This window comes from Lontra canadensis, unplaced genomic scaffold (genome assembly GCF_010015895.1).
Source record: "Lontra canadensis isolate GAN:19392208 unplaced genomic scaffold, GSC_riverotter_1.0 scaffold41, whole genome shotgun sequence".
Lineage (NCBI taxonomy): Eukaryota > Metazoa > Chordata > Mammalia > Carnivora > Mustelidae > Lontra > Lontra canadensis.
The window spans coordinates 17,942,002-17,969,473 of NW_022631035.1; the positions used below are offsets into that span (position 1 = coordinate 17,942,002).

At 39.4% G+C, this 27,472-nt stretch overlaps 1 protein-coding gene across 2 annotated transcripts; it reads right to left on the reverse strand.

Moving 5' to 3' along the window:
- Positions 1-1,269: 1,269 nt before the first annotated feature.
- Positions 1,270-16,243, reverse strand: MEIOC (meiosis specific with coiled-coil domain). 2 transcript variants are annotated; one of them, XM_032871029.1, is made up of 8 exons: positions 15,981-16,243; positions 15,203-15,337; positions 11,175-11,332; positions 8,404-8,508; positions 5,611-7,483; positions 4,574-4,708; positions 3,444-3,624; positions 1,270-3,021 (listed from the first exon to the last, which is right to left on the reverse strand). In XM_032871029.1, exons 1-8 carry the CDS (start codon positions 15,984-15,986, stop codon positions 2,792-2,794), a joined length of 2,823 nt encoding a protein of 940 aa, XP_032726920.1. In that variant the 5' UTR covers positions 15,987-16,243; the 3' UTR covers positions 1,270-2,791. The 2 variants fall into 2 exon arrangements, with proteins under 2 accessions (XP_032726920.1, XP_032726921.1); XM_032871030.1 differs by lacking the exons at positions 1,270-3,021; positions 3,444-3,624 and having other exon boundaries at positions 4,636-4,710; positions 5,612-7,483.
- Between the last annotated feature and the right edge of the window lie 11,229 nt (positions 16,244-27,472).

The following is a 27,472-nucleotide window of genomic DNA, read 5'->3' on the forward strand; positions in this document are numbered from 1 at the left end:
CCTGAGATCATGCCCTAAGCTGAAGGCAGAGGCTTAACCCACTGAGCCACCCATGCGCCCCTGAACTAATGTTTAAATGGGAAAAAAAGATCAGCTCATTAGGCTTTGAGTAAGGTTATTCACTTAATTCAGATGCTGCTAAATCCTTTATGTCTAAAATGTTCAATACTGCAAAGGGCAAATTTTAAACTCTATCTTCTGTAGTATGATAGACATTTTAGACCAAAATAAGGATTTCAGGGGCACCTGGGTGGCTCAGTGGGTTAAAGCCTCTGCTTTCAGGGTCCTGGGATGGAGCCCTGAGCCCCACATGGGGCTCTCTGTTCAGCAGGGAGTCTGCTTCCCTCTCTCTCTGCCTACTTGTGATCTCTGTCAAATAAATAAATAAAATCTTTTAAAAAAATAGTGATTTCAGACATTAATTTCCAACCCTCCAAAACGTTATAGTAGCAGATTACTCAAGTGGTAAGGATGTCTATATAATTCAGGATATATAATTTTTAACCACTTTTATGTAAATCACTTTGTCTATTAAAAAAAATTAAGTATACCAAATTCTTTTGGATTAAAAATGAGGAGAGCATCAGTTTTATTAGTTTCACTTCAAATTATGTGTGATGTTATTTTTTGTTCTCATAGGTTGTAATTCAGAAGTCCAATACATATGAACCATCTGTTAAGAGAGTATGCCATAGAAGGAATAACCAACTAACGTATGAATTATTTACAGGGTGATGTCATTAACAGAATTTCAAAGAATTTTTGTGTTTGGTTTTTGTTAATGGACTAGTGTTTTATTTCTAACAGCTGTCATGTTAAAACTTCCCCAGAATTTTTATTCTGGTTTGCCTGGATTAGTATAAAGGCAGAGCAAAAACTTCACCTTTGGGGTGCCTGGGTGGCTCAGTCAGGTAACCATCTGCCTTTGGCTTTCGGCTTAGTTCATGATCTCTAGGTCCCTGGCTCCCTGCTCTTTGGGGAGTCTGCTTTCTCCCTCTGCCTCTCTGCTTATGGTCTCTCTCACTCTCTCCCTCAAATAAATAAAATCTTAAAAAAAACAACAACAACCAAACCTTCAACTTTGAAGGAGGTCAGGTTCAATGCAAGGATATCTGAATGGCATTGGTTAGCCTACCAACATTCTTACTTACATGTTAATGAAATTTAAAACTCAGTGCCAGTTCTTATCAGTGAAATGAAATTTGGTTTTCTGACCTGTGTGACAATTAAGGTTAGAAACTAATACAAAAATTAAAAAAAAAAAAAGAAACCATATATTTTCCAACAAATTTATTAATTTCTTCCTGAGAGACTAAATTCAGTACAATATTTGTTTTCATAACATCCAACATGTCTTATGTCAAACTTAACCACTTTCTATGCAGTGAGTGTGGTGGGGTGATCTATTTTATTTGACTACCCTCAATGTAATTCATTTGGGTAGTTCTAAAGCATATCAGTGATCGAAATGTTTTTCCCTACAGTTACTCCTGCATTCTCAATCAGTTTCTTCCGCACATCATCTAAAGAAAATTTATGTGGTGTGATTACACTCTTTAATACCAAGATTTCTAAAACTAGGAAAAACACCAACATTTAAAAACATCAGTGTTTCTAGTCAAGGATAGTTCAATTAAATTTCATCAGTACATTATATTATAGTTTAACTCATGCTAGAAATGTTAAAACCCAAGATCTTCTGAGTCACATAATACCAACATTTCATATTAATGAATAAATTACTCGGGTTTCATACAAAGATATTAAGTGATGAGAAACAAAAAAAAGCCAAGCTTTCAAGAGCTCTTAAAAAAAAAATACAGAAGCAAACTAATGAACACAACTACACAAAATATACACTAACCAATTGCAAACTAAACTATAGATTAACCTTAAAAAAATACATTTTAGAACTTCCTGATACCCTCATAAAATGCAGCAAACTAAGGGTATTAAAACAACAGTCATTATTTTAGTCACTGTGCATCAAGTCTAAAAGATCCAGATAAAGGAAATGTTTTGTTTTTGATTCAGTTTAAATACTTTAAAATTGGAAATATGTAATAATTGATAGTATAATTAAATTTTAAAGAATATACACAAATGATTTGAACAGGTTTTATATTCAGTAACTTGCATGGTTTTTACACTGGCACTTTTATCACTAATTTAGGAGAATCAGATGCATTTCCTTCCATATACTTAGGCACTAAGATTTCAAATTTATAAATATGGTAGTATTTTAAATATTAAATTTTTACATGAATATTGGGTTCATCCTTGTTTTCCTTTGTTTCTTAGGTATTATCCAGTATTGTAAGAAAAACACTTTTATATCACAATCAAAACTTGTCTTGGTTACTAGACTGTAGCCGTAATTGGGTTACAGTCACTTAGATTCATTATTTGGAATTATACTTACTAAGGCAGACCTAAATGAAACTTATCTTCTAGAACAACTTCACATTTGCATTTACCTGCACTGCAGAATGGGCTTAAGCAATATTTTAGCTGTTAAGAAATATTTAATTTACTTAAACTTGTTAGTTTTGGCTACTCGGAACTCCTAGAGTAGTCAACTTTCCCTTTGAGTTCACTTTAAACTATATCTGATTCATTCCAAATAGAAGATTTTTAAATAGAAGTTAGACTTCATTAAGGTATTAACTTTAAATCTGAAAGAAAATTAATGTATTGAATTTTTCAAGTTTGACAAGTTCATTAAAATTTTTTAGCATGTCTTGATACATTTACTTATCAGCTTTTTATTCTTCTTTCTGCTGGCATTTCCTTAATGTTTGTTTGCTTCACCTCTCTGGTTCATTGGATTGCTACTATTTATGTTTTCATGGACTTTGTCTTCACAGTTCACTATATCTTGTAAAGCCTTTTCCACATCTGTTTGGCCAGCTGTACTGGCTGTTTTTGGCAAGGTCATCTGCAGTGCACACCACAGGATAGTGCGTGCTTTCCGAGTAGCCACACACATCTCTTTAATTGCTGAAGCAAGGGCAAAAACATCTGTAAAAAAAATTAAGGGTCAGTTCATATTAGATACATTTTATATATTCCTTAACTCTTAAAAAGCCCAATGTTGTGCTATTAAATGTTCAAACATTATTTTTACAAAAGAAGGATGGCTATTGACTGGACTGAAGTATTTGGCTTAGTATTTAAAATTGTCGGTACTCTATTTCTTACTCGTAGGACAATGACTATGCTTTGGGTAGAACAGACTTTGACAAGAGTTATAATTAAATGGGTAAAATTAACAAAATTGATCAAAGTACTTTCAGAGTAAATTATATGGGCGTCATTTACCGATTTATTCTTCACCTAAGTGTAAATTTTAGAAATCCAACCTTTTAACCTCAGAATCTGATTTTAACAACATTCAAATGATCTCACTGCCTTATCAAAAGAATATGCATTAACACTTATACCTCTGTCATCTTGGCATCTAGGAACTCCTTGCCTTTGCCGATTTGAAGCATTAACAATTTCATCCTTTCTACGTGACTGTACAATGTGAATGGACTCCAAGTGTCGATCAAGAGCAGTAGAGATATTGGCATGAAGGGGAGAGCTTCGAAGACGTTCCATTTTGCCTAGTAGAGTCACAACCTGAGGGAAACATTTTAAATTTTGATAAGGCATATAACCATACTGCCCTGTCTTTTAAGTAAGAACAAATCTTCAGTGAAGCAGAATAGAGATGAGGACAATAATATTCATCTAATAAATAACTGAATGCCTGCGGTGTCCTGGTACCATGCTGGGGAAAACAAAGCTGTAAAGTCAGTCTTTTGTACCTACTTATTTGAGTAATCCGGGAATAAGCAACAGTTAAAAAAACTGAACATTCAAACATTTCCACATTACTGACAATAAGTGCAAATTTAAGATCTAACATTGTTTTTTGCAAATAAGAGAACAGCCTGCTCTATTAAATTCTAGAAAATTCTGAAATTACAAAGGAAATAACAGGAATAATCATTTGTTAAATCATAAAATGATCTAACATCAGGATTCTTTATATTGAAATGATATATAAATTTTCTAAAATAAGATTATTATATAAAATTATGCATACCCATATCCTTCAGTATTTTTCAGTTTTTCAATATTTAATCCATTGCTGGATATACTTAGCGTTTGTCAAATAACTCAAAAGAGTACAGGGTTAAGAAAATGAAATACAGTAATTACCTGTTATTTACCAGCTTGCTCATCAAGCTAGAAAAAATGTTTGTGTCTAAGGAATGGGACTTTCCATATAAATAATATTCAAAATTATTTTTACTTTAGAATTCTTTTCTTGAGGATTAGCTCTATGTTAATTGGGTTTCTTAAAGAGGAACCATTTAAGTTACTAAACCTACTTTAAAAATGATTAAGGGGGTACAATTTCCCTTTCCCTAAATATTAATCATAGTTCTAGGATTAAACTTGGAAAAGTATATATTTAAAGAGTTATGCATAAATGTGAATTTAAAAATCCTTCAGAACTCTAGGTTTTAAAATTTTATCGAATAATTTAAAAAATCCATTATTGGGTGTTTTTACAGCTTACTCTGGCTTGTTCCCGAAGTTCATCCACAATTAAGCGATCAACTCGAGATGGGTTGGAGGTTAGCCTTGGAATTGGAGTGTTGTTAGTACTGGATACTTTTTTTCCTGGGTAATTCTTGGCCAGGGCCAATTCAGTCTGTAAAAAATTATATAACTTTTACATGCTGAACTTTCTACATATGACTCAAAACTGAATAACATTTCTCCTAGGCCTAAGAAATAAACTGAAAATCACAACTTTAAAATTGTTTCCATTTCTTTCTCTCTTTTTAAAAAAAAGATTTATTTGAGACAGAGCAAGCAAGCACCAGTGGAGGAAGGGAGAGGGAGAAGCAGACTCCCCACTGAGCAGGGAGCCTGATTTTGGCGGGGTGGGGGGTTTCAATGATCCGAGGAGTCTGAGATCATGGCCTGAACCGATGGCAGACACAACCAACTGAGCCACCCAGCCTCCCATTTTGGTTTTAAAAGGCAAAAAATCCAAACCACAATACCACCATATTTTTCTGTCCTATTTAATGCATATAAAATACCCAAAGGCTCTGACAGCTTAATACTTAATTAAAAGAACTTCTTAAGGGTGCCTGGGTGGCTCAGTTGGTCAAACGACTGCCTTTGGCTCAGGTCACGATCCAGGGGTCCTGGGATCAAGCCTGCATTGGGCTCTCTGCTCAGCAGGGAGCCTGCTTCCCCTCCTACTGGTGATTTCTCTCTCTGTGTCAAATAAATAAAATCTTTAAAAACAAAAAAGTAGTTTCTACCACTCAAACACAACCCTAAGCCAGGCAGGCACCCCAAAAGTATACCTTTAATCCATTAAGGAAAAAGTCTACTTCATAGGCAAAATAAACTTTACATAAACGCTTCAAGCTTAAGTCATCTAATTAATTCCTTAGTGTCATGGACTTAATAAATACGGTACATTACAGAAAAAATTCAGCTTAGAAATGAGGCGAGTACTCTTAAACTACTCAAATAAAATGAAGACAGGCAAAGGGAACATCCTAAATTACTCCTATATGGATAGCTTTGTGTTACCTTTTTTCTCTCCTTTTCTAATGCTCTCCATTGTTCATAGCACTCTTCTAGTCGAATATGAAGTTCACTGGCTGGTCCACTACGGGTTTTAATTGGTCTTTGAAATCCAAAAGTTGGCACGAAACCAGAAAAGGAATTATCACCATACATCATATCATTAAAATAAGGGTATAAATGGCTTAAGTCATCATAAGAAAACAAATCATAAGAATCTAACAGTGGAACAACTGAATGGCCAAATGGGTGAGTGGATCTTAGGGGAAACCCATTTGAACCAAGTGGTTGAAAACTCTGATTATGCCTTAAATCTCCCATCATATAATTATTAGAAAAGCATGATGCCTGTGTGCGATTCACACGGCTATTAATATTGTTGTCTCCACTTCCCTGTCTGTGGCTATTAAAATGACCCTGTGACTCCAACAGATCTTGATATGTATTTTGAGATAAGCCATCTAAATGTTTTGGACCTTCCTCAGGATCATAATGTCCACTCTGAGGCTTAGCTTGAAAATTATGTTTGTTTACATTTTCAATGATCCCATACTGCTGAGCTGAATAGTTATCACAAAATCCATTTGGTTGCTTTATTTTTTTATCAGTAACTGATTCAAAGAGATTTTCTTCTCCAGTCTTTGTCAGTCCTTCCATGTGATTGACAGATTGAATTCTTTCTGCACCATTGTAACTGAAATCAAAACTAGAAAATGCTGAAGGGTTTTCTTGGCAATACTTCTGAAATAAACTGCTATTTGGGGTTAAATTTGTGGATGACAGTTGGGGGAAATCTGAAGAATGGTTAGAACCTTTTGAAGCTACACTTAAGTGGCTATTTAATTTCATCAAGTTACCTTGATTCCGAAAAGGAATAGGAGTGTTATTTTTTGTTTGGACATTCATCCAAGTTGGTCTGTTTAAGTTGATACCTCCTGAAGATGTTGCTGAGTTTGGTAATAAATTCACAGATTTAAAATACTCAGAATTTGGGGGATCAGGTTTTGTAAACTGTTGTTTTTCTGTGACATTAGTAAAATCATTATTAGCTGGACAAGCCGTGTGAGGTTTTAGTCCAAATTCTGATTTTAAGCCAAAATCAGCAGTGAATGCTGCTTCCTTTGCAAACTGCTTTTCTGTCAGATGTGGTGTGGTTTTTGGAAATGTGAAATTCTGCTGGTCAGGTATTGTCTCCTCCATTTTTTTCTGATTTGCTGGTTTAACCTGAAATAACTTCGTGTAGGTGTCTGCTTCTACAGTTGGTGTTTCAGGTGTGCCGTTGGCTAATTTTTTACTATCTTGGACACTAAAATTCGAACACTTATTAAGCTTAGGCTTATTAGGATGAACATATTCTGGGTATCTGCAATAATCTGTGTTTTCATTGTATCTGTTAAATTGAGAAAGAAACATCTCTGCCCTTTTCTGCTGTAATGGTGCTTCAAGACCTTTAGCACATATTTTCTCTCTTCCATAAGGGTAAGTATCAACTCCTGTTTCTTTCATGATGTCAGACAGACCAGTTTGTGATGTAAAACAGTTTTTGACAAATGGATAATCTTGGAATGTTGTCTTAGCTGTATCATTTGTCTGGATATTGTAACAGTTAGAATGATCACTTCGTGAGGGGTACATCCATTGTTCTTCAAGGTCTAAACCAGTAAATCCATGATAAAGTTCATCTATTTTTTGTTGTGGTGTTAGATTACTATTATGCAGGTATTGCTTTTCCACTGCTGACACAGATTCACCACTATAAAAAGCTTGCTGAGAGATGGCTGTATCTATTGGCCTTTTGGTTTCTGTTAAGAGGTCATGGTGATCTGCAAATCTGCTTGTGTTCATTGGCCAAACTGACTTTAAATTGGAGGAGCAGGTCCTAGAACAAGTAAATATATTTAATTACAACTTAGGTTTTAAATGACTTTATTGCCTTAGTGGAAAAGGTAGGACAGGTTTTCAAAACATTTATATCACCTCACTGCCCCACTATCTATCTAATCCTTTCTAATTTTGCCATATAAACTACTGTAACATCCAAATAATTTTCTATCACTTGAAATGTCACATGCTACATAAATATGCATTTTAATCTTAAAATGTCTACATTATACTTTCCCAAGAGGCATTAACTAAGGTCTGAGGCTGGTGACTGCATGATCTTACATGAATTGTTTATCTACAGTAAGCAGAAAACAAAGTAAGTTTCTCCTTTAATTAAGTTATTATACAATACAAAAAAGTTGACGGCAACTTTTTAAACGAAAAAGATGTACTTTGCTGAAAGTATTACTGAAATTAAAATATTTTAATTGGTTACATGTGTGCTGCACATTTCCCTACCTATGAAATAGGGCATTTGGGTAATATGGCTTCCACACCCCAAAAAACAGAATGTATTTAAAAAATGTTTACCATATGAATAAAGTCCATACATATTTCTACACAGCACTAATGATAGTTTTATTCTTTGGGATATATCTATAAAAGCTCTTTGGAATTTATATTCTTTAAGCCAAAATTTAGCTCATAAACTTGAGGGAAAAAGCTCTGAATTATGCAAGAATAATTTTTCAAATGAAAGTTCTTACTATCAAATTAAACTTTAGTATGAAACTTCCAATTGTATGGCAAGTACCTCAGAAAAATCAAGGCTGCTAGATACAAATATGTGAATTAAGATGTCTATAGTCAGATGATCCTTTATTAAATAAGAATGAAAGCTAATAAATACAGTAATCTAGTATATGTGAATTTAAAACCTTACTATATACCATATGGCTTATATAATATACTAACCCCTCAGCAAAATATGGCTGTGACTTATCTTGTTCTTCCAAAATATTAGACACAAGTCCATATAAGTCTGTTTCACTGCCATAGTCATTTCTTTCTGTTTGAATCCTAAAAATAAATGAATATCACATGTAAATTCTTTTCCTCATACTGAAGTACAATATATTGATTTCTATTTCCAGACTTATTATATCATTATTTTTCTATAAAATATTTGGATTGGATTTATACCATCATTTCAAATAAAGAGGGAACGGGAACTCAAGAATATTTTCCACTTTAGCATAGTGCCTATGCTACGTAAGTGTTTCTCCTTCATTTCAAATCCTACGTCTAATTCACAAGGTATGCTTAACTCCTATTTCTCCAAAACACATGCTATTCATTTTAGGTTCCAAGAGCTAAATCTCTGACCTATGATGTTTTAGACAGGCTTGGCTCCACGGCTGCTTCTAAAAGCATATCTGGTCCCATTATACATTATTCCATCAACACTTGCTCAGTTTCTTCATTTGTGATTTGAAAACCATACGAATCTGCTGCTCTACTTTTGTGACGCTTCAGACCAAATGTTGGATTTAAAAAGTGAAATGTGATATGGTCATCCTAGTAGCACACCAGTATTGCAGTTGCCCCTTAAATGTCATAGATTTGTGGGCTATCCCAAATCCTTGCTAAAGAAACTGGAGCTCCGTATACCTGAAATTGTACCTTGTGACTAATACTAAATAATACAAAATGTAAAAACCACAAGAAGATCAAAATTAGTCCTTTTTACTTCCTATGTATTTAAAGAAATTTGTTCCTAGAAGTAGTATGTTGCTTTAGGTTGTAACTTCTTGTTTTCTCACATTTTATTTCTAACATTTCATAATGTTAGGTATTTTAGAAATAAAAATACCGAACACTCAAACATTTCACTGATCTTCGTAACACGGGATGGGCAAGTATTAATAATCATTAAGCTACTGAAGAATGAGGATTTGAGATTTTAAGAAACTTGTATTTTGGGGCACCTGGGTGGCTCAGTTGGTTCAGTTGGCCTGCTTCCCTCTCTCTCTGCCTGCCTCTCTGCCTACTTGTGATCTCTCTGTCTCTGTCAAATAAATAAATAAAAATCTTAAAAAAAAAAAAGTGTAGGATATTTTGGGAGCCGGTTGCAAAAGAGGGAGTGCCATCTACTGTTACTTTAATTATGTATAAGAGAGCAGTTGGCAGAAGTTCATACATCTTTAGTTTAATTGGAAAATAATTATGTTAAAAATCTTACATGTTTATTCTTTTTTTTTTTTTAAGTAAATTTTATGCCCACCATGAGGCTTGAACTCAGGACCCTGAGATCAAGAGCCACATGCTTCACTGACTGAGCCATCCAGGCTCCCCAATTTTTAATATTCTTTAATTAATAAAATTTTAAGTGGCTCAATCAGTAAAGCATGCGACTCTTGATCTCAGGGTTGTGAGTTGAGGCCTCATGTTGGATGTAGAAATTATTTTTTTTTAAAAGATTTATTTATTTATTTTAGAGAGAGAGCATAAGTGGGAGGGGCAGAGGGAGAGGGAGAGAATCTTAAGCAGGTTCTATGCTCCAAGTGCCATCATGGGGCTTGATCTCACCACCCTGAGATCACCACGTGAGGTGAAACCAAGAGTTGATCTCCTAGTCTCCTAACCCACTGCATCACCCAGGTACCCCTAGAGATTACTTTAAAATTTATTTATTTATTTATTTATTTATTTGACAGAGAGAGAGAGAGAGCTCATAAGTAGGCAGAGAGGCAGGCAGAGAGGGGGAAGCAGGCTCCCTGCTGAGCAGAGAGCCCTATGTGGGGCTCGATCCCAGGACCCTGAGATCATGACCTGAGCCGAAGGCAGAGGCTTAACCCACTGAGCCACCCAGGCGTCCCTAAAATTCTTTTTTAAATGTTAAAAATTTTAAAGTTTTAGTAAGTTCTATAAAATAGTGATTTTATTAGAAAGACATATATAATTCTATAAAAATATTTTTAAGTTGATTTTTAAATTTTTAAGTTATTTTTTTTTAAGATTTTATTTATTTGACAGAGAGATCACAAGTAGGCAGAGGGGCAGACAGAGAAGCGGGGGGAAACAGGCTCCCTGCTGAGCGGAGAGCCTGATGTGGGGCTCGATCCCAGGTCCCTGAGATCATGACCTGAGCCGAAGGCAGTGGCTTTAACCCACTGAGCCACCCAGGTGCCCCAATCCTACACTTTTTTAAACTTCACTATACTTGTGCCCAGGAAGTCACTGTCATCATAGTCATCATTATCATCATTTTAAGATCTCTAAAGGTAGGGATAATATTTGCCATGTTAATTCTAGTATTCCCAGTATGAGAGATCTGGCATAGAGTAGGCCTTTATTATTAATGGAATTGAAAAATAACTAAAAGTATCTTATATTTGATAAAATCCTGTTTGTTGTATACTTGTGAAGGAGATAATTACTAAAAATTTAGAACTGGATGAAAAAAACAGATCAAAAATTATAACTCATTTATATGTTATCCTTAGAAAGATGAATATGTACTCACTAAGGATTGCCTCTAATGAATAAAAAAAAGTAATGAGCTAAAAATTATACACAAAATCTGCTCAGTTTAGGATTTCTAAAAGTTTAATAAACATAGAATTATAATGTCATGACATTAAAATCCTGATATAGGGGAAAAAGAGCTAATACAACTGGGTTCCCATGTAATCAAACTTAAAAAGAACTTCATTTAGCCTGAAAAATCTGATTTATTAATTTACCTGTTCTTTACATTGATCTGAGAATTAGAAGGCTGTTTAATATCATCTCCATAAGTAGACCATGGTGCATAGAAAAGTGAAGAATCTACAGAACTTGAATATTCTGTTGATGAAGAAAGTGGAGTATAGGTCTGCCTTAGGTCAACACTGTCTTCACTCTGAAATTTTAAAGACATATTTGCATATCAGACACATCAAAATTACATTTATTATAAAATATTAGTGAAATAATAAGAAATTAGAGGAAATAACCCATGTGTAAGTGCTGGAAGACTTAAAATCTAGATTTAGCCACTTAAGTTTGTTTTCTACTAGGGGTTGGCGACTTTTTTCTGTAAAGGGACAAATAATAAATATTTTAGGTTTTTCTAGCCGTTAAGGTCTCTGTTGAAACTCCTTAGCTCTGCTTTTCTAGCACCAGAGCAAACAAAAGACAATATGTAAAGGGCATAGCTATATTCCAATAAGATTTTGTTTATACAATCAGGCACTGGGCAGATATGATCTGTTGTTGCTTATCCCTGGTATGAAACACCTACAATTACCACACTTTTAACTTTTCTGAACAGATGAGAATTGTGTGGACACTAGCAGTGTTATTTTCAAGTAATCATTTACAAAATTTGGTCTTAATGCCCCCAATCTGTGAAAAAAGTAAATGTTTTTTCATATTTATATAGAATATTTACATAGACTTTTCAAAGAAATTTCATATAACATTGTATTCATTCAACCTTGTGACATAAGTACTCTACTTGAAAAAGAGGGACACTAAGGCTACAGATTACTGAGCTGATAGATGGTAAAACTACACCCAAACTCAAGGCCTTACTTCTACTGTAGGACCTTTTAAATAATATCTTCAATTTTCAGCCTACTTTCTATTTCCAAGAGATATTATAAAAATGACATGATACATAAAATTTTATGATCTCTTTAGAAATTTAATAGCTATTACTACAATTAGAAGAAAAATACAAACTATTTTTCTCTTTTTGTGGATACTTCTAGAATGAACTTTGAGCAAATAAGGTAAAAAATTTGAATTTTAAGATTTTATTGGTTTAAAATACTGCCTCAAGGGGCAACTGGGTGGCTCAGTTGGTTTAGCATCTGCCTTCAGCTCAGGTTATGATCCCAGGGTCCTGGGATTGAGCCCCACATCGGGCTCCTTGCTCAACAGGCAGCCTGCTTTTCCCTCTCCTTTTGTCTGGTGCTCTCCCTGCTTGTGCTCTCTCCCATTCTCTGTCAAATAAATAAATGGAATCTTTAAAAAAATCAAATGCTGCCTCTTTCCAAAAGGGATTGATGTTCCGGGAAAATAATTTTAGATACTTAATGTAGTAGAATGAATTTAATAAATAATGAAGACTAAACTTAGATGTCTTTTATTTTAAAAAATGCTTCTTTAAGGAAGGCTGAAAGTATAAATTCACAAAATTTTTAAAATTAACATATATTAAAATAAATAAAAAATTTAAAAATAAAATTAACATATAATGTGTTATTTGTTTCAAGGGTATAGGTCTGTGATTCATTAGTCTTACATAATGCAGAGCACTCGCTATAGCATATACCGTCCCCAATGTCCATCACCCAGCCACCCCATCCTTTCCATTCCCCTCCCCTCCAGCAACCCTCAGTTTGTTTCCTAAGATTAAGAGTCTCCTATGGTTTGTCTCCCTTAGTTTCACAAATTTTAACTCTCCAAATGAAACCTGAGATGTAATAACTATAAATATCCAGACACAGTAGAAATGGTATTTTCTTATAAATACAGATAAAATATAATCCTGACTGAAAATATTTTCTTTTTTTTTGTTAAAGATTTTATTTATTTATTTGACAGGCAGAGATCAAAAGTAGGCAGAGAGGCAGGCAGAGAGAGAGGAGGGAGCAGGCTCCCTGCTGAGCAGAGAGCCCAATGCAGGGCTCGATCCCAGGACCCTGGGATCATGACCTGAGCCGAAGGCAGAGGCTTAACCCACTGAGCCACCCAGGCGCCCCTGAAAATATTTTCTAATTGTTTTTATACTCTTAATCAAAATTTACATAAAGAGAGAAGACATACTTAGATCAAAGTATTCTTAAATTTTTGTTCATCATAGACATTATTGAAATTCAACTCTTTTTTTTTTAAGATTTTTTTTTTAAATTTATTTGACAGATCACAAGTAGACAGAGAGGCAGACAGAGAGAGAGAGGAGGAGGAGGCAGGCTCCCTGCTGAGCAGAGAGCCCGACGCGGGACTCGATCCCAGGACCATGGGATCATGACCTGAGCTGAAGGCAGAGGTTTTAACCACTGAGCCACCCAGGCGCCCCGAAATTCAACTCTTTAAATATATAACAGAGTTTATACCATAGCAAAAAATTATGAAAATCTCTTCCAATCACCCAACTTTAAGAATCTCAAATATTTGACAACCATTTGTTTAAATTCTGGTTATGACTGCTATTTGAAAACTACACATTATAAAATATCATGCTGCCTATTCTGAAGGTGCAGAAACCGAGGTACCAAAGTAATTTTACTAAGTGTGTCACTAAAAAAGTACTTTTTCAGAATTTCTTAGTTAGCAATAACTTTTACAAAGGCTTTTATCTTTAGAAACTTCCAGAATTGTATTCCTTTAGTTCTGAATCTTTTTTAAAGATTATATTTATTTTTCTGTCAGAGAGAGCACAAGCAAGCAAGTGGCAGGCAGCGGAGGCAGAGAGAGAAGCAGGCTCCTCACTGAGCAAGGAGCGTGATGCAGGACTCCATCCCAGGATGCTGGGATCATGACCTGAGCCGAAGGCACCCGCTTAACAGACTGAGCCACCCAGGTATCCCAGTTCTCAAGTCTTTATCATAGGCCCACCTTAACTCTCTTCTGGGTGTGAAACATCCAAAGTGATATAAGTAATTGTTCATCTTTCTGAGACAGGGACTTAAAAGAAGTAATATTTTCAGATTATGCACTATCAAACAAGATATACAGTATTTGAAACCATTCTTTCAAGTTCATTTTATATATTAAAGTAAGATTTGAGGATTAGAAAAACTAACTCCTTTTATAAGATTGATTTCAGTTAGGTATTCTAGGATAAAAGAAACAGCTAAAGTAACATGGTGGATTTGACCATAATTATACTTTAAATATCTAGACCCTTTTTAGTTAAAACATTTATGGGAATTAAATATGCAAATGCTTGGGGTTGCCATATTAATCAGACTAAATAACTGCAAAATGTATCATTTATATCCTTGCTATACTTAACTGATTGAAATTAAGTCTAAGTAAATTTTAGGAGCTGTATAAATGTTATAGAAAACAGTGGAATGCTGGTCTTAGCAGTGAAAAGACCTGTGTTCCACTTGGGCTTTGTCACTTAAAGCACGAAACGAGCTCTCTCAGCCTCAGTTTTCAGTCTGTATAGTGGATGTAATACTATACAAAGTTGTAATGTGGCTTAAATAAAATTATTTATTTTGCGATATTGTTATAATTCAAAGTATAACAATATCAGTACTGATGTCCTAGTTAAATAATTTCAAATGAAAATGATTTACACTACCCTAAGCCTAATTTAGTATGATTAATAAAACTGAGTGTTTTAGGTGAGGTGACAAGGCACCATGTAATCTAAGACACTGCTAAGGCCAGAAAATGAAGGAGTGCAGAAAAATTTCGCCTTCAGATGATCAAAAGTATGTTTGTGCTGACTTGTAATAAATGCTTGAAGGAAAAACTATTTTATGGTCTTACTAATAGGGATTTTCTTATATTTCTGGCCTCACGTTACACTGAGGACAAAATGATAACAAGAATCAATGAAAAATCTTCCTTAACTTGTTTTCAAAGCAACATATGTATTGTGCAGACTCTACTGAAAATGTTACTGGCGGAAAAAAAGAAAGGGAAGAAAGAAAGAAAACGTTACTGGCTTTCTGGTCCCTAAACTTGCAGCCATGTAAAACCTAAGTGAATGGGCTCGGGTAAACGACTTTGATTTCGAAAAAAATCCTCTTAACAAAGTTTGTACCTGCGATTTGTAGCAATCATAGAAGGAAGTGGAGCCAGTCAGCATCACGCTGTTGAACACATCCGTTAGTCTACTGCTGGGGTCGGCACCGAGGTTCCAGCAGCGACTCGCACCTCCACGGAACGCTACCTTGGGCTGCACAAGACAGGGGTAGGAAGCGGGAGAGGCGTCACGCAGCGCAAAGCCGGGGCTGGGGACCCACAGACGGCTGTTGCACCGCCACTGTTTGCCCTGCTCAACTCGGAATCCACTCCGACGCCACCGATCCCGGGGCCCGCGCTTCTGTCCCCAGGATTCCCTGTCTGCCTCCCGGCCAGCGGCGGGCCGACCCCAGGAGGCGGCCCTCGACGGCCCTGACAGGCCCACGCCAGCGGCCACTCTGACCGGCCTCAGCGCCGCGGCCGCCCGACGTGGATGAGGCGGCGGCTGCTCTGGCGTTGCGGCCACTGCAGTCCGTCCGGTCCGTCCAGTCAGCCCGTGCTGCGCCTCCCAGGCCGGGGCCGCCGGTCGGCGCGCAACCCGCCCCCCCCCCGCGCAGCCCGTCCCCGCCCCGCGGCCCGCGGTCCGGGTGTCCCGTCGGGGGCTCTCCCCGGCGACCTGCCCTCTCCAGCCCGGCCGCGGCCTCCTCAGAGAACCGCGTCTGGGGCTGCGGCTCCTCACCGTCGCCATCCTCCAAGCCTGGCCGCCTCCCGGACCCTGACCGCCCCCACCGGTTACCTCAAGTCCCTCCCTCGGGCCTGGGGGGTTGGGGGGTCGGGCAGGTGTCTCCGCCTCTCACCTCCATGGGGCCCCCCAGCCCCTCCTGGACTAGGTACAGCTCCTGGGGTACGGGGGTGAGGGAGGGCGTCGAGGCCCGACTCCCTCAGCCCGCACCCCGCCGCTGCTGCCGCCGCCGCCGCCGCCCCGGGCGCTGCCTGGAGCCGGTCTGTGGGTGGGGGGCCGGAGCGGGGAGGGAGGGGCGGGGGGAGAGGCCGTTACATTGCCTACCCCCCGGCTCGCGACCCGGCACGCGACCCCGCACCGGCCTGCTCCGCCCCACCCTACTCCCTCCTGTGAGGCCCGCCCCCCGCTTCGCACCTCCTCATTGGCCCGCTGCCCAACCAATGGGCAACCGCCTCCAGGGCCTGTTACCCCACTCCCCCACCCCCCCACCCAGAGACAAGGCCAAGAGGGGGCCGTTAGCTGACTTCGTTCTTCCGCAGCTTCAGAGCCTTTCCCGCTCAAAGTAAACCTGTTCGGAATTGGCCCTGACTGGCAAACAGCGGCCCGATGATTGGCTAGTGGGGCAGCAAAGGGGCGGGGCGTAGAGGGTGGGGAAGGAGCGCGGGCCTACCGGATAGGAGAAGTGATGTAGGTGCTAGGAAGATATGAGAAGTCGCTCAGCAACTGGTTGATAATCCTTCACCTATCACTGTGCACCTTACGTATTTCATTTTTGTTCCTTGGTCCCCTCCCCTAACTCCCAGAATCCTTTGGAGCGGCCAAGAGAATAATAGGCGTGCTCATTTTCTGAAGGTGAGGAGCCCCATTAAGGAGTTGGGTGTTGTTGGGAGTCCACTGCCCCCCCCCCCGCTTTCCGAGGGAGAGCCGCGCTCTGTTCTAGGCCCGAGGCCACAACGAGGGTGTAGGCGTTTTGGTGTTAATGTAACTCTTGAACAGAGTTCACGCCGACTTGCACCACAGAAACCATTTACATGGGCAGTTCCATTTGGAGATACGATAGAGATATGCTGAGTGTTGTGGGCGTTGAAATATTGAAGATGAGAATCATAAACCCTCCAAAAGCCTATAAGGTGTTCGTTTAAAATCAAAACTTGAGAAGCGCTCAATGAAGTGGAAGATTTTTTTTTTAAGATTTTATTTATTTATTAGAGAGCAAGCGCACATGCAGGCAGAGGCGGAAAGAGAAGCAGGCTCCCTGCTGAGCGAGGAGCCGGATGTGAGACTCGATCCCAAGCCCCTGGAATCATGACCTGAGCCAAAGGCAGCGGGCTTAACTGACTGAGCCACCCAGGCATCCTGGAAGATGTTCTTTTAATTCAAAAGCAAATGGAGATAATATAGGGGGACAAGTTTTATTGGTCCATTCTGTCCCGGGAGTTATTTTGGATGCCTACCCAGATTTGATTTAAGAAAGCTGACCAGGGGGCGCCTCAGTGGGTTAAGCCGCTGCCTTCGGCTCAGGTCGTGATCTCAGGGTCCTGGGATCGAGTCCCACGTTGGGCTCTCTCCTCAGCAGGGAGCCTGCTCCCTCCTCTCTCTCCGCCTGCCTCTCTGTCTACTTGTGATCTCTCTCTGTCAAATAAATAAATAAAATCTTTTTTTTTTTAAAGATTTTATTTATTTATTTGATAGAGAGATCACAAGCAGGCAGAGAGGCAGGCAGAGAGAGAGGAGGAAGCAGGCTCCCCGCCGAGCAGAGAGCCCGATGCGGGGCTCGATCCCAGGACTCCGAGATCACGACCCGAGCCGAAGGCAGCGGCTTAACCCACTGAGCCACCCAGGCGCCCCTAAATAAATAAAATCTTTAAAAGAAAAAAGAAAGAAAGAAAGCTGACCAGGTGAGGTGGCTGTATCAATTAAATTTCTTTCCCTACAATACCCTTAAAGTTGCTGATGTGGAGCTCATTCTCCCCTTGCTTGACGGAGCTCTAACTCCCTTCCCTCCTCCATTGTGCCCAAAAGAATTTTGAAAAAGTATGAATCGTCTTATGTATCTTTTTTGTTATAGTAAGATACACATATAATTTACCATTTTAGTCATTTTCGAGTTTACAGTTCAGTGGGGTTGTGCAGCCATCACCGCTGTTGATTTTCATTATCTCAAACAGAAGCTCTGTACTCAATATAACAATAACTCCCTATTGCCTCTCCCCCATCCACTGATAACCTCAATTCTAATTTCTGTTACTAGAATTTTGCCTATTCTAGGTACCTCACATAAGTGGAATCATAAAATATTTGTCCCTTTGTGGCTGTCTTATTCATTAGCATCGTTAAGGTTCATCAGTATTGTTCCATGTGTCAAAATGTCATTCCTTTTCTTGGCTGAATCATATTCCACTGTACGTGTATACCACATTTTGTTATCCATTTATCAGTTGATGGACACTTGGTATGTTTTCACTTTTTCACTATTGTGAATAATGCTGCTCTGAATATCAGTGTACATGTATCTGATGTCTCTTTTTTTAAATTCTTTTGGGTATATGCCTTAGAGGGGAATGGGTCAAATGGTATTCTTTTTTTTTTTTTTTTTTTAAGATTTTATTTATTTATTTGACAGAGAGAGATCACAAGTAGACAGAGAGGCAGGCAGAGAGAGAGGAGGAAGCAGGCTCCCTGCTGAGCAGAGAGCCCGATGCGGGACTCGATCCCAGGACCCTGAGATCATGACCTGAGCCGAAGGCAGCAGCTTAACCCACTGAGCCACCCAGGTGCCCTCAAATGGTATTCTTTTTAACATTTTGAGGAACACCAAACTTTCCACAGCAGCTGCACCATTTATAGTCCCATCAGCAATGCATGATGGTTCCCATATTTCCACTTTTTGTTTTCTTTTTCTTTTTGAATAGTAGCCATTATAGAAAGTATGATGCAGTGTCTCACTGTGCTTTTGATTCGTATTTCCCTATAACTAATGATTTGAAGCATCTCTTCATACACTTATTGGCCATTTGTGCATATATATATATATATATATTTAAGATTTTATTTATTTATTTGACAGAGATCACCAGTAGAGAGACAGGCAGAGAGAGAAGAGAGAGGGAGGGAAGCAGGCTCCCTGCTGAGCAGAGAGACTGATGCGGGCTCCATCCCAGGACCCTGAGATCATGACCTGATCCGAAGGCAGAGGCTTAACCCACTGAGCCACCCAGGTGCCCCTGTATATATTTTTAAAATATTTAATTTATGTAACAGAGAGAGACACAGCAAAAGAGGGAACACAAGCAGGAGCAGTGGGAGAGGAAGAAGCAGGCCTCCTGCTGAGCAGAGAACTCAATATGGGGCTCGAGCCCAAGACCCTGGGACTATGACCAGAGCCAAAGACAGATGCCCAACAACCGAGCCATCCAGGCACCCCTATGATTGGATTTTTAAAATAGTTAAGAATATTCTTTGAGGGGCACCTGGATGGCTGAGTTGGTTAAGCCTCTGCTTTTAGCTCAGGACATGCTCAGCAGGGAATCTGCTTCTCCCTCTTTTTCTCCCCAGCGTGTGCTCTCTCTCAAATTAACTAAACTCTTTTTAAAAAGAGCATTCTTTTATATAACTAGGAACAATTTAAAACCTATTCCATTCTTAAGAATTAGTGCAGAATGCACTTTTCTCCAAAATATAGGTTAGGTTTTTTTGTTTTTGGTTTGCAACTCTGGAAGACAATGTAAAATGTGGTACTCTTCAGTTACATTAGTGAAACTATTTTTATACTTTTACACATGATAAACATTTTGTTTTGTAACAAAAATAATCAGTTCCATTGAAAAAAATCAGCCTGCCCCCAAGAAGTGTTTTGTGTGATAAAATAAATAGGATTTCAACTAAAACTTCAAGTGCAAATAAAATACATATTTTCAAAAGTTCAAAGTGTATCAGGGCAAAGTCTCAATGCCAGAGAGAACTCTGAATTAATTCTTCATAGAAAGCAATCATATCATTCCAAGTCAGTATATAATTAAATCACTGCGGGATTATTGTATATGCTCACATATATGTTAAATGAATTGTTTTTCCAGTTTCCTAATGGACTAGTGGTCCAACAACTTAAATGGGCTGCAAACCTACTCAGTTCAAGCCATGAAATTCTTTATAGGCTTCTCTGACTTGAGGGATTCAATTATCTTAATTATACCTTCTGAAATTTACTGGGCTTCCATATATGGGTTCTCTACCCCTCATAGGTTGTTGGAAGAGTGGAAATGTATTAAGGAAATTTAACTCAAAATCGGAGTTGGGAAAATAGGAAGGGAAGGCTTTCACACCTGTACTCCCACTCCTCCTGGCTTGCCTCCTCCAGCAAGAAGGAAGATTGCTTCTCAGACCAGCAACAGCAAGCTGCTCTCACCTGCAGCCAATGAGAGGCCGCCACCACTTCAAACTCTCATTTTCCTCCAATGAACTTTTGTTCAAAACATACCTCCCAGCTGGGTGCCGGTGTGGCTCAGTCAGTTGACTGACTTTGGATCTGGGGTTCTGGGGTTGAGCACCATAGGGCTCCCTGCTCAGCGGGAAGCCTGCTTCTCCCCCTCCGTCTGCCCCACCCCCTGCCTTGTGCGCACGCGTTCGCGCGCGCTCGCGCGCTCTCTCTCTCTCTCTCATGAATAAATCTTAAAAAACAAAACAAAACAAATCCCTTCAAACTTCCTCTTTACCTCTGTAGAAGGACCTCTCCCATTTTGTTGCCAGGACTTGCCTGTGGTTGGCCATAGTTTGCTTGTCCTGAATTTCAGTTTTTCTGCTCTCCCACCCCCACCCGAAAACTCTTATTTTCCTGGCTGAATTGCTTACCTTTTTCTTTTAAAAAGGTTGACAGAAGCCTTACAAAATGCTCTTTATTAGAGCTCTCTGAATTTACTCCCTTTTTTCAGTACTCAAATTAGTGTTTTTGTGGTTCTCTAGCATTGTATTTACAGCTTGATTGCTTACTTATTTATTTAAGATAGGTAGGAAGTAAACCTGTTTCTACTTTAACCTTTCTGGTTGGACTTGTGTTCCAGGAAACTTGTAGGTTTCCACTTAGCTTGAGATGAGGCCCTGAAAAATTCATGCATTTACCTTTGCTGAATAAATGTTTCTGCTTGGAGGGGGGATTCTTGAGTTGATTAATATTTATCAAATGTAATATTAATGTGCATTTTCTATGGCAAACTCTTCCATCCCTTCAAAGATAACGTTCTTTGTCATCTTTTTTGTATTTTGATTTTATCTGTGTAAAACTTTATTTTATTTATTTATTTATGTTTTTGGACAGAGAGATCACAAGTAGGCAGAGGCAGGCAGAGAGAGAGGAAGGGAAGCAGGCTCCCCGCTGAGCAGAGAGGGCGATACGGGGCTCAATCCCAGGACCCTGAGATCATGACCTGAGCCGAAGGCAGAGGCTTAACCCACTGAGCTACCCAGGCTCCCCATAAAACTTTGTTTCTTGAATAAGATAGAGTGTATATTTGATATTTAAACTGACGAATTGACATTGAACTAGGGCTTTCACTATAGAGTGAAAATTCTGAATCTCTGTTTCAGGGCCCTCCAAAACTGAGTTTCTATTTCTCAATGTTTGATTGGAACCAGATGTTAGAAAAGGTTCATAGAGGAGCGCCACCAGGAAAAGACGTCTTTTAAAGATATCTTTTGAAATTTCCTTTGGGCCTTTAAATTTCTCCTGAATTTGAGGGATCCCCAGACTGTATAATGAAGGGTCTTCTGACACAATGGACCAGAAAACAGCATCTTAAAAGAAATTAAGATCCAGAGTTTTAATTTAGGCCACAGAGTTCAAGAAGTTATGAACGGGTCCATTTTTTAAGTTCTATCAAAGCTTTGTGTTTTGTGACATACCACTAAACATAAACTTCCTTCCCAAGGGTAATTAAGTTAAAAGAACATTCATGAAAGGTATGGTTTCCAAATTGGATGATTATATGCCCTTAAGGTGGGAAATAAATTCTGTATTTATAGAATCTTCTTGAAAACTCACAGCTCACCTAACTGTTGCGATCTTTAACCAGCCCAAATTTCTGTATTATTTTATCTTCCTTATTTTCTATTTGAGCAGTCTTAAGAAACTATGAGAGGATCTACCATAGGTTGAGTCTGAGAGTTTGGTTGTTTTATAAATCCTTGTACTAAATAATGGGATTCTTCATCTTTATCACATTGTCAGAGCCTGGAGATAGCTGTTTTCATTGCAAAAACTTTTATTTTTTATTTTTTTACTTCTTTTACAGAGACAGATCACAAGTAGGCAGAGAGGCAGGCAGAGAGAGGAGGAAGCAGGCTCCCTGCTGAGCAGAGGGCCCGACGACGCAGGACTCGATCCCAGGACCCTAAGAGATCATGACCTGAGCCACCCAGGAGCCCTCATAGCAAAAACTTTTTAAAACCTGCCTAGGTTCTGAGCTGGCTCCTAATCAGGCAGGGTTCTATGGGGTATCCATCCCCAGGACACCTACAAAGTTGAAACCTGGAGAAGCTACTTCACTGGCTCCAGGAGAGCAGAGTATGGGAGATTTAGCCAGTTATAAGGTTCTATCCCTCTTTCAGGGTCCTTACCTCTGATCTGGAGTCCTACTACTTATCTAGCTGGATGATCTGGTGCTTGTTCTCCTTTTTTTTTTTTTTTTCTTTAAAGGTTTTATTTATTTATTTGACAGACCGAGATCACAAGTAGGCAGAGAGACAGGCAGAGAGAGAGGAGGGAGCAGGCTCCCTGCTGAGCAGAGAGCCCGATGAGGGGCTCGACCCCAGGACTCTGGGATCATGACCTGAGCCGAAGCCAAAGGCTTTAACCCACCGAGCCACCCAGGCACCACCACCCCTTTTTTTAAATAGACTTTATTTTTTAGGTCACATTTAGATTCACAAGAAAATTGAATGGAAAGGGTAGAGTCCCCATACACTCCCTGCCCCCACACATGTACAGCCTTCCCCATGATCAGTATCCTGCACCACAGTGGTTCATTTGTTACAGTTGATGAACCTACATTGACACAACATTATCAATCAAAACCCATAGTTTACAAGAGGATTCACTCTTACTGCTGTGTCCTCTGTGGGTTTTGACAAATGTGTAATTTTCTTTTTTAAAGATTTTATTTATTTATTTGACAGAGAGAAAGAGATCACAAGTAGGCAGAGAGACAGACAGAGAGAGAGGGGAAGCAGGCTCCCTGCTGAGCAGAGAGCCCGACTCGGACTCAATCCCAGAACCCTGAGATCATCACCTGAGCCAAAGGCAGAGTCTTAACCCACTGAGCCACCCAGGTGCCTGACGAATGTGTAATGTTGTATATTTACCATCATAGTGTCATACAGAAAAGTTTCACTGCCCTAAAAATACTCTGTGTTCGACTTATTCATTCCTCCCTCTCTCCTAACCCCTGGTGACCACTGGTGTTTTTACTGTCTCCATATTTTGCTTTTTCCACAATGTCATATATTTGGAATCATTCAATAGTAGCCTTTTCAGACAGGCTTCTTTCACTTAGTAATATGCATTTAGGTTCCTCCATATTTTTTCATGGCTTGAGAGCTCATTTCTTTTTAGCACTGAGTAATATTCCGTGTCTGGATGTGCCAGTTTATACATTCATCTACTGAAGATATTGGTTGCTTCTAAGTTATGAATAAAGCTGCTGTAAGCACTCACATGCAGCTTTTCGTGTATACAAGTCTTCAACTCATTTGAATAAATATCAAGGAGCATGATTGGGGCACCTGGGTGGCTCAGTGGGTTAAAGCCTCTGCCTTCAGCTCAGGTCATGATTTCAGGGTTCTGGGATCGAGCCCTGCATCGGGCTCTCTGCTCAGCAGGGAGCCTGCTTCCCCTCCTCTCTCTTTCTGCCTGTCTCTCTGTCTACTTGTGATCTCTGTCTGTCAAATAAATAAATAAAATCTTAAAAAAAGAATAGCAAGGAGCTTGATTGCTGGATTATACAGTAAAAGTATGTTTAGTATTGTAAAAAATAGCCAAACTGTCTTCCAAGGGGACTGTGCCATTTTGCATTCCCACCAGCAATGAACAGGAGTTCCTGTTGCTGAGCATCCTCAACAGCATTTGGTGTTGTCAGTGTTTTTAATTTTGGCCATTTTAATAGGTGTGTAATGGTACCTCATTGTTTTACTTTTTTTTTTTTAATCTCTTGCTTGTACATATTCTTGGTTCCTAATTACTCCTCTATTCTTTCTTTTAAGATTTTTGTTTTTATTATTTATTTTAGAGAGAGAGTGCAAGATAACACAAGCAGAGGGCGGGGCAGCACAGGCAGAGGGAGAAGCAGGCTCCCCACTGAGCAGGGACCCTGGGATCTTGACCTGAGCCCAAGGCAGATGTTTAATTAACTGAGCCACTCAGGCACCCTGCTTCTCTACTTTTTCTTACCGCTCAGCTTCTCGATAAGTTGCTCTCAAAGCACGGTCCCCAGATCAACAACATCGGCACCACCTAGGAACTTGTTAGAAATGGAGTTTGGGGGGCGTCTGGGTGGCTCAGTGGGTTAAGCATCTGCTTTGGGCTCAGGTCATGATCCCAGGGTCCTCGGATGGAGGCTCCCTGCTCAGTGGGAAGCCCGCTGCTTCCTCTCCCTCTGCCCCTCCACCCCACTCCTGCTCTCTCTCTCTCTCAAATAAATAAAATCTTTTTTAAAAATTAAAAAAAAAAAGAAATGGAATTTGGGGGCCTTGCCCAAACCTACTGAATGAAAGACCTGTATTTTAATAGCCTTCCAAGTGATTCTAATGTAAGCTAAAATTTGAAAACACTATTCTAGACCTTCACTCTTCAACATGATAGCCTCCAGACATACATAGTTATTGAACTCTTGGAATATGGTTAGAATGAATTACGATATCCTATAATTGTAAAATATACCCCGGATTTTGAAAACTTTAGTGTGAAAAAAAGAAAAAGTAAAATATCTCATTCATAATGTTTGTATTGACAACATTGAAATTAAAATATTTTGGATATATTGAGTCAAAGAAAATACATTATTCAAATTAATTTCACCTGGGTTTTTTTTTTCCAGTTTTGACATAGGGTTATTAGGAAATTTTGAGTTAACATTCGTAGCTCTCATTATATTTCTGTTAGACACCATCATTCTAGACTGTGAGTCTGCAAACTATAGCCTGTGGGCTACATCTGGCCTACTGCCCGTTTTTAGATGGTCCATGTGTTAAGAATGGTTTTAAATTTTTAAATGGTTGAAAATAAATTTTACAAAAGAATATTCCAGGACATGTGAAAATTATACGATTTTTTTAAAAGATTTTTTAAATTTATTTGACAGAGAGAGAGAGATCACAAGTAGGCAGAGAGACAGGCAGAGAGAGGGAGGGGAGGAAGCAGGCTCCCCACTGAGCAGAGAGCCCGATGCGGGGCTCGATCCTAGGACCTTGGGATCATGACTTGAGCCGAAGGCAGAGGCTTTTAACCCACTGAGTCACCCAGGCGCCCCGAAAATTATACGATTTTTAAGTTTCATTGTCCATAAATAAAGTTTTATTGAAACACAGACACACTCATTTATTTTTGTATTGTCTATGGTTGCTATTCCTGTATAGCAGCAGAAAACTAGCTGTGGCAAGAACCCTATGGCCTACAAGTGTTACATATTTACTATCTGGCCCTTTACAGAAAATACTGGCTAAACCCTGTTCTAGACTGTCATCTTCTACATACTATCTAGGAGAGAACCCTACTTTTAACTTGTCCCTACTCTTTGTTCCCAAACTTTGCTTAACTTTTAGGCTCACTCCTTGACCCCTATAACCCAAATCTCAGTGGTATTTTGGAGTTGCAAGATTTCGCACAGAAACTTGGTTTTTTGTTTTTGTTTTTGTTTTTGAGGCCAACACAGGGCTTAAACTCATTACCCTGAGATCAAGACCTGAGCTGATACCAAGAGTCAGATGCTTAACTGACTGAGCCACCCAGGTTTCCCCTGGAGTTACAAGATTTGATCTTTGCATTATTTAGAGTATAAAGAGATAGGCCAAAAATATCCTTGCCTTCCAAAACTGCACAAGAAACTATGAACCCAGCAAAAAGGAACAGATAAATGTTCAATAGTTTCTTTCTTGATACATGGGAACGTCCTTCTTTTATTTATTTATTTATTTGTTTGTTTCTTTATTACTTATCTATTTATTTGAGAGAGAGAACAAGCAGAGGTGGGGGAAGGAGCAGAGGGAGAGGGAGAAGCAGGCTCCCAGCTGAGCAGGGAGCCTGATATGGGGCTCCATCCCAGGACCTTGAGATCATGACCTGAGCTGAGGGCAGACACTTAACTGACTGAGCACCAGGTGCCCCAGTCTCTCTCTTTTTTTTTTTTTTAAGATTTTATTTATTTATCTGGCTGCAGGAATGGGGCAGAGGAAGAGGGAGAGAGAGAGAATCTCAAGCACTGAGAGCAGAAAAGAGTTGGACTCTTGACCAACTGAGCCACCCAGGCACCCGTGGGGCCTTCCTTCTTAAGGATAAGAGAACCCAGGATTAATTGTCCCATCAAATCAAGAGGTAAGCTAAACCAAGGCAAGCAAATTGAGGACTGGTCCCTTTCTTTCATAACTCAGCAACACCTCTTGAATTAAAACTCTCACTCTCTCTGCGAGCTGGTGCCTACTCTCAGCCAGATTAGTTGGCTTCTGCAGCACCTCGTTCTGCCAGATATATTGGGGAAATCATTATGGTGGTTTTTTCCACTCCAGTGAAGCAGACGTCTGGAGCCCGTTGAGCCTGTATCCTTATACTCTACCACCTGCACCAGTATGCAACCGAAGTCTTGTTGGCTCAGTGAATCTTTATGGTCTCGTTTTATAGGATTCCCAAAGAAGAGAAGTATGGCTGTGGTTTCCAGAATGTTAATTGATAACAGTTCTTGGCAATAGTGCCCTTACTGGCCTTCCCTCTTTAACCTGCTCCTTCCACCCGTAATAATAACATCATTCCTTAAACTGGCACCAGTCTCAAGTTTCTCTCTCTCCTTTTCTCTCTCCCTCTCTTTCTTTCTCTCCCTCCCTCTCTCTCTTTCTGTTTCTCCCCTATTCCCCCAACACCCACAGGCCCTTCATTCCTTTTTTCCTTGTTCTACTGAAAATACCAAGGACTGTTTAACTTTCTAATATAAGCTAGTTTGTTGCAAATTCCCTGAACATTGTAATTATGTGAATATTCATGATTAAAGGGGGCCTCATTGAGAAGCGTTGCTCCCTATTTCAACCACAGTTCACTGTCAAAGTTAAGGAGAGGTCTCGCATCTCTATTCGTCTAAGAACTCTCTGCTCTGGACAGTTGTCTTTATTTTTTTTTTAAGATTTTATTTATTTATTTGACAGAAAGAGAGATCACAAGGAGGCAGAGTGGCAGGCAGAGAGAGAGGGGGAAGCAGGCTCCCTGCTGAGCTTGATCCCCAGGACCCTGAGATCATGACCTAAGCCGAAGGCAGAGGCTCAACCCCCTGAGTCACCCAGGCACCCCTGGACAGTTGTCTTTAGATTCTGTTGTTGAGTTGAATTTAGAACCTAGGCTCGGAGTGGGAAGAGGCAGAA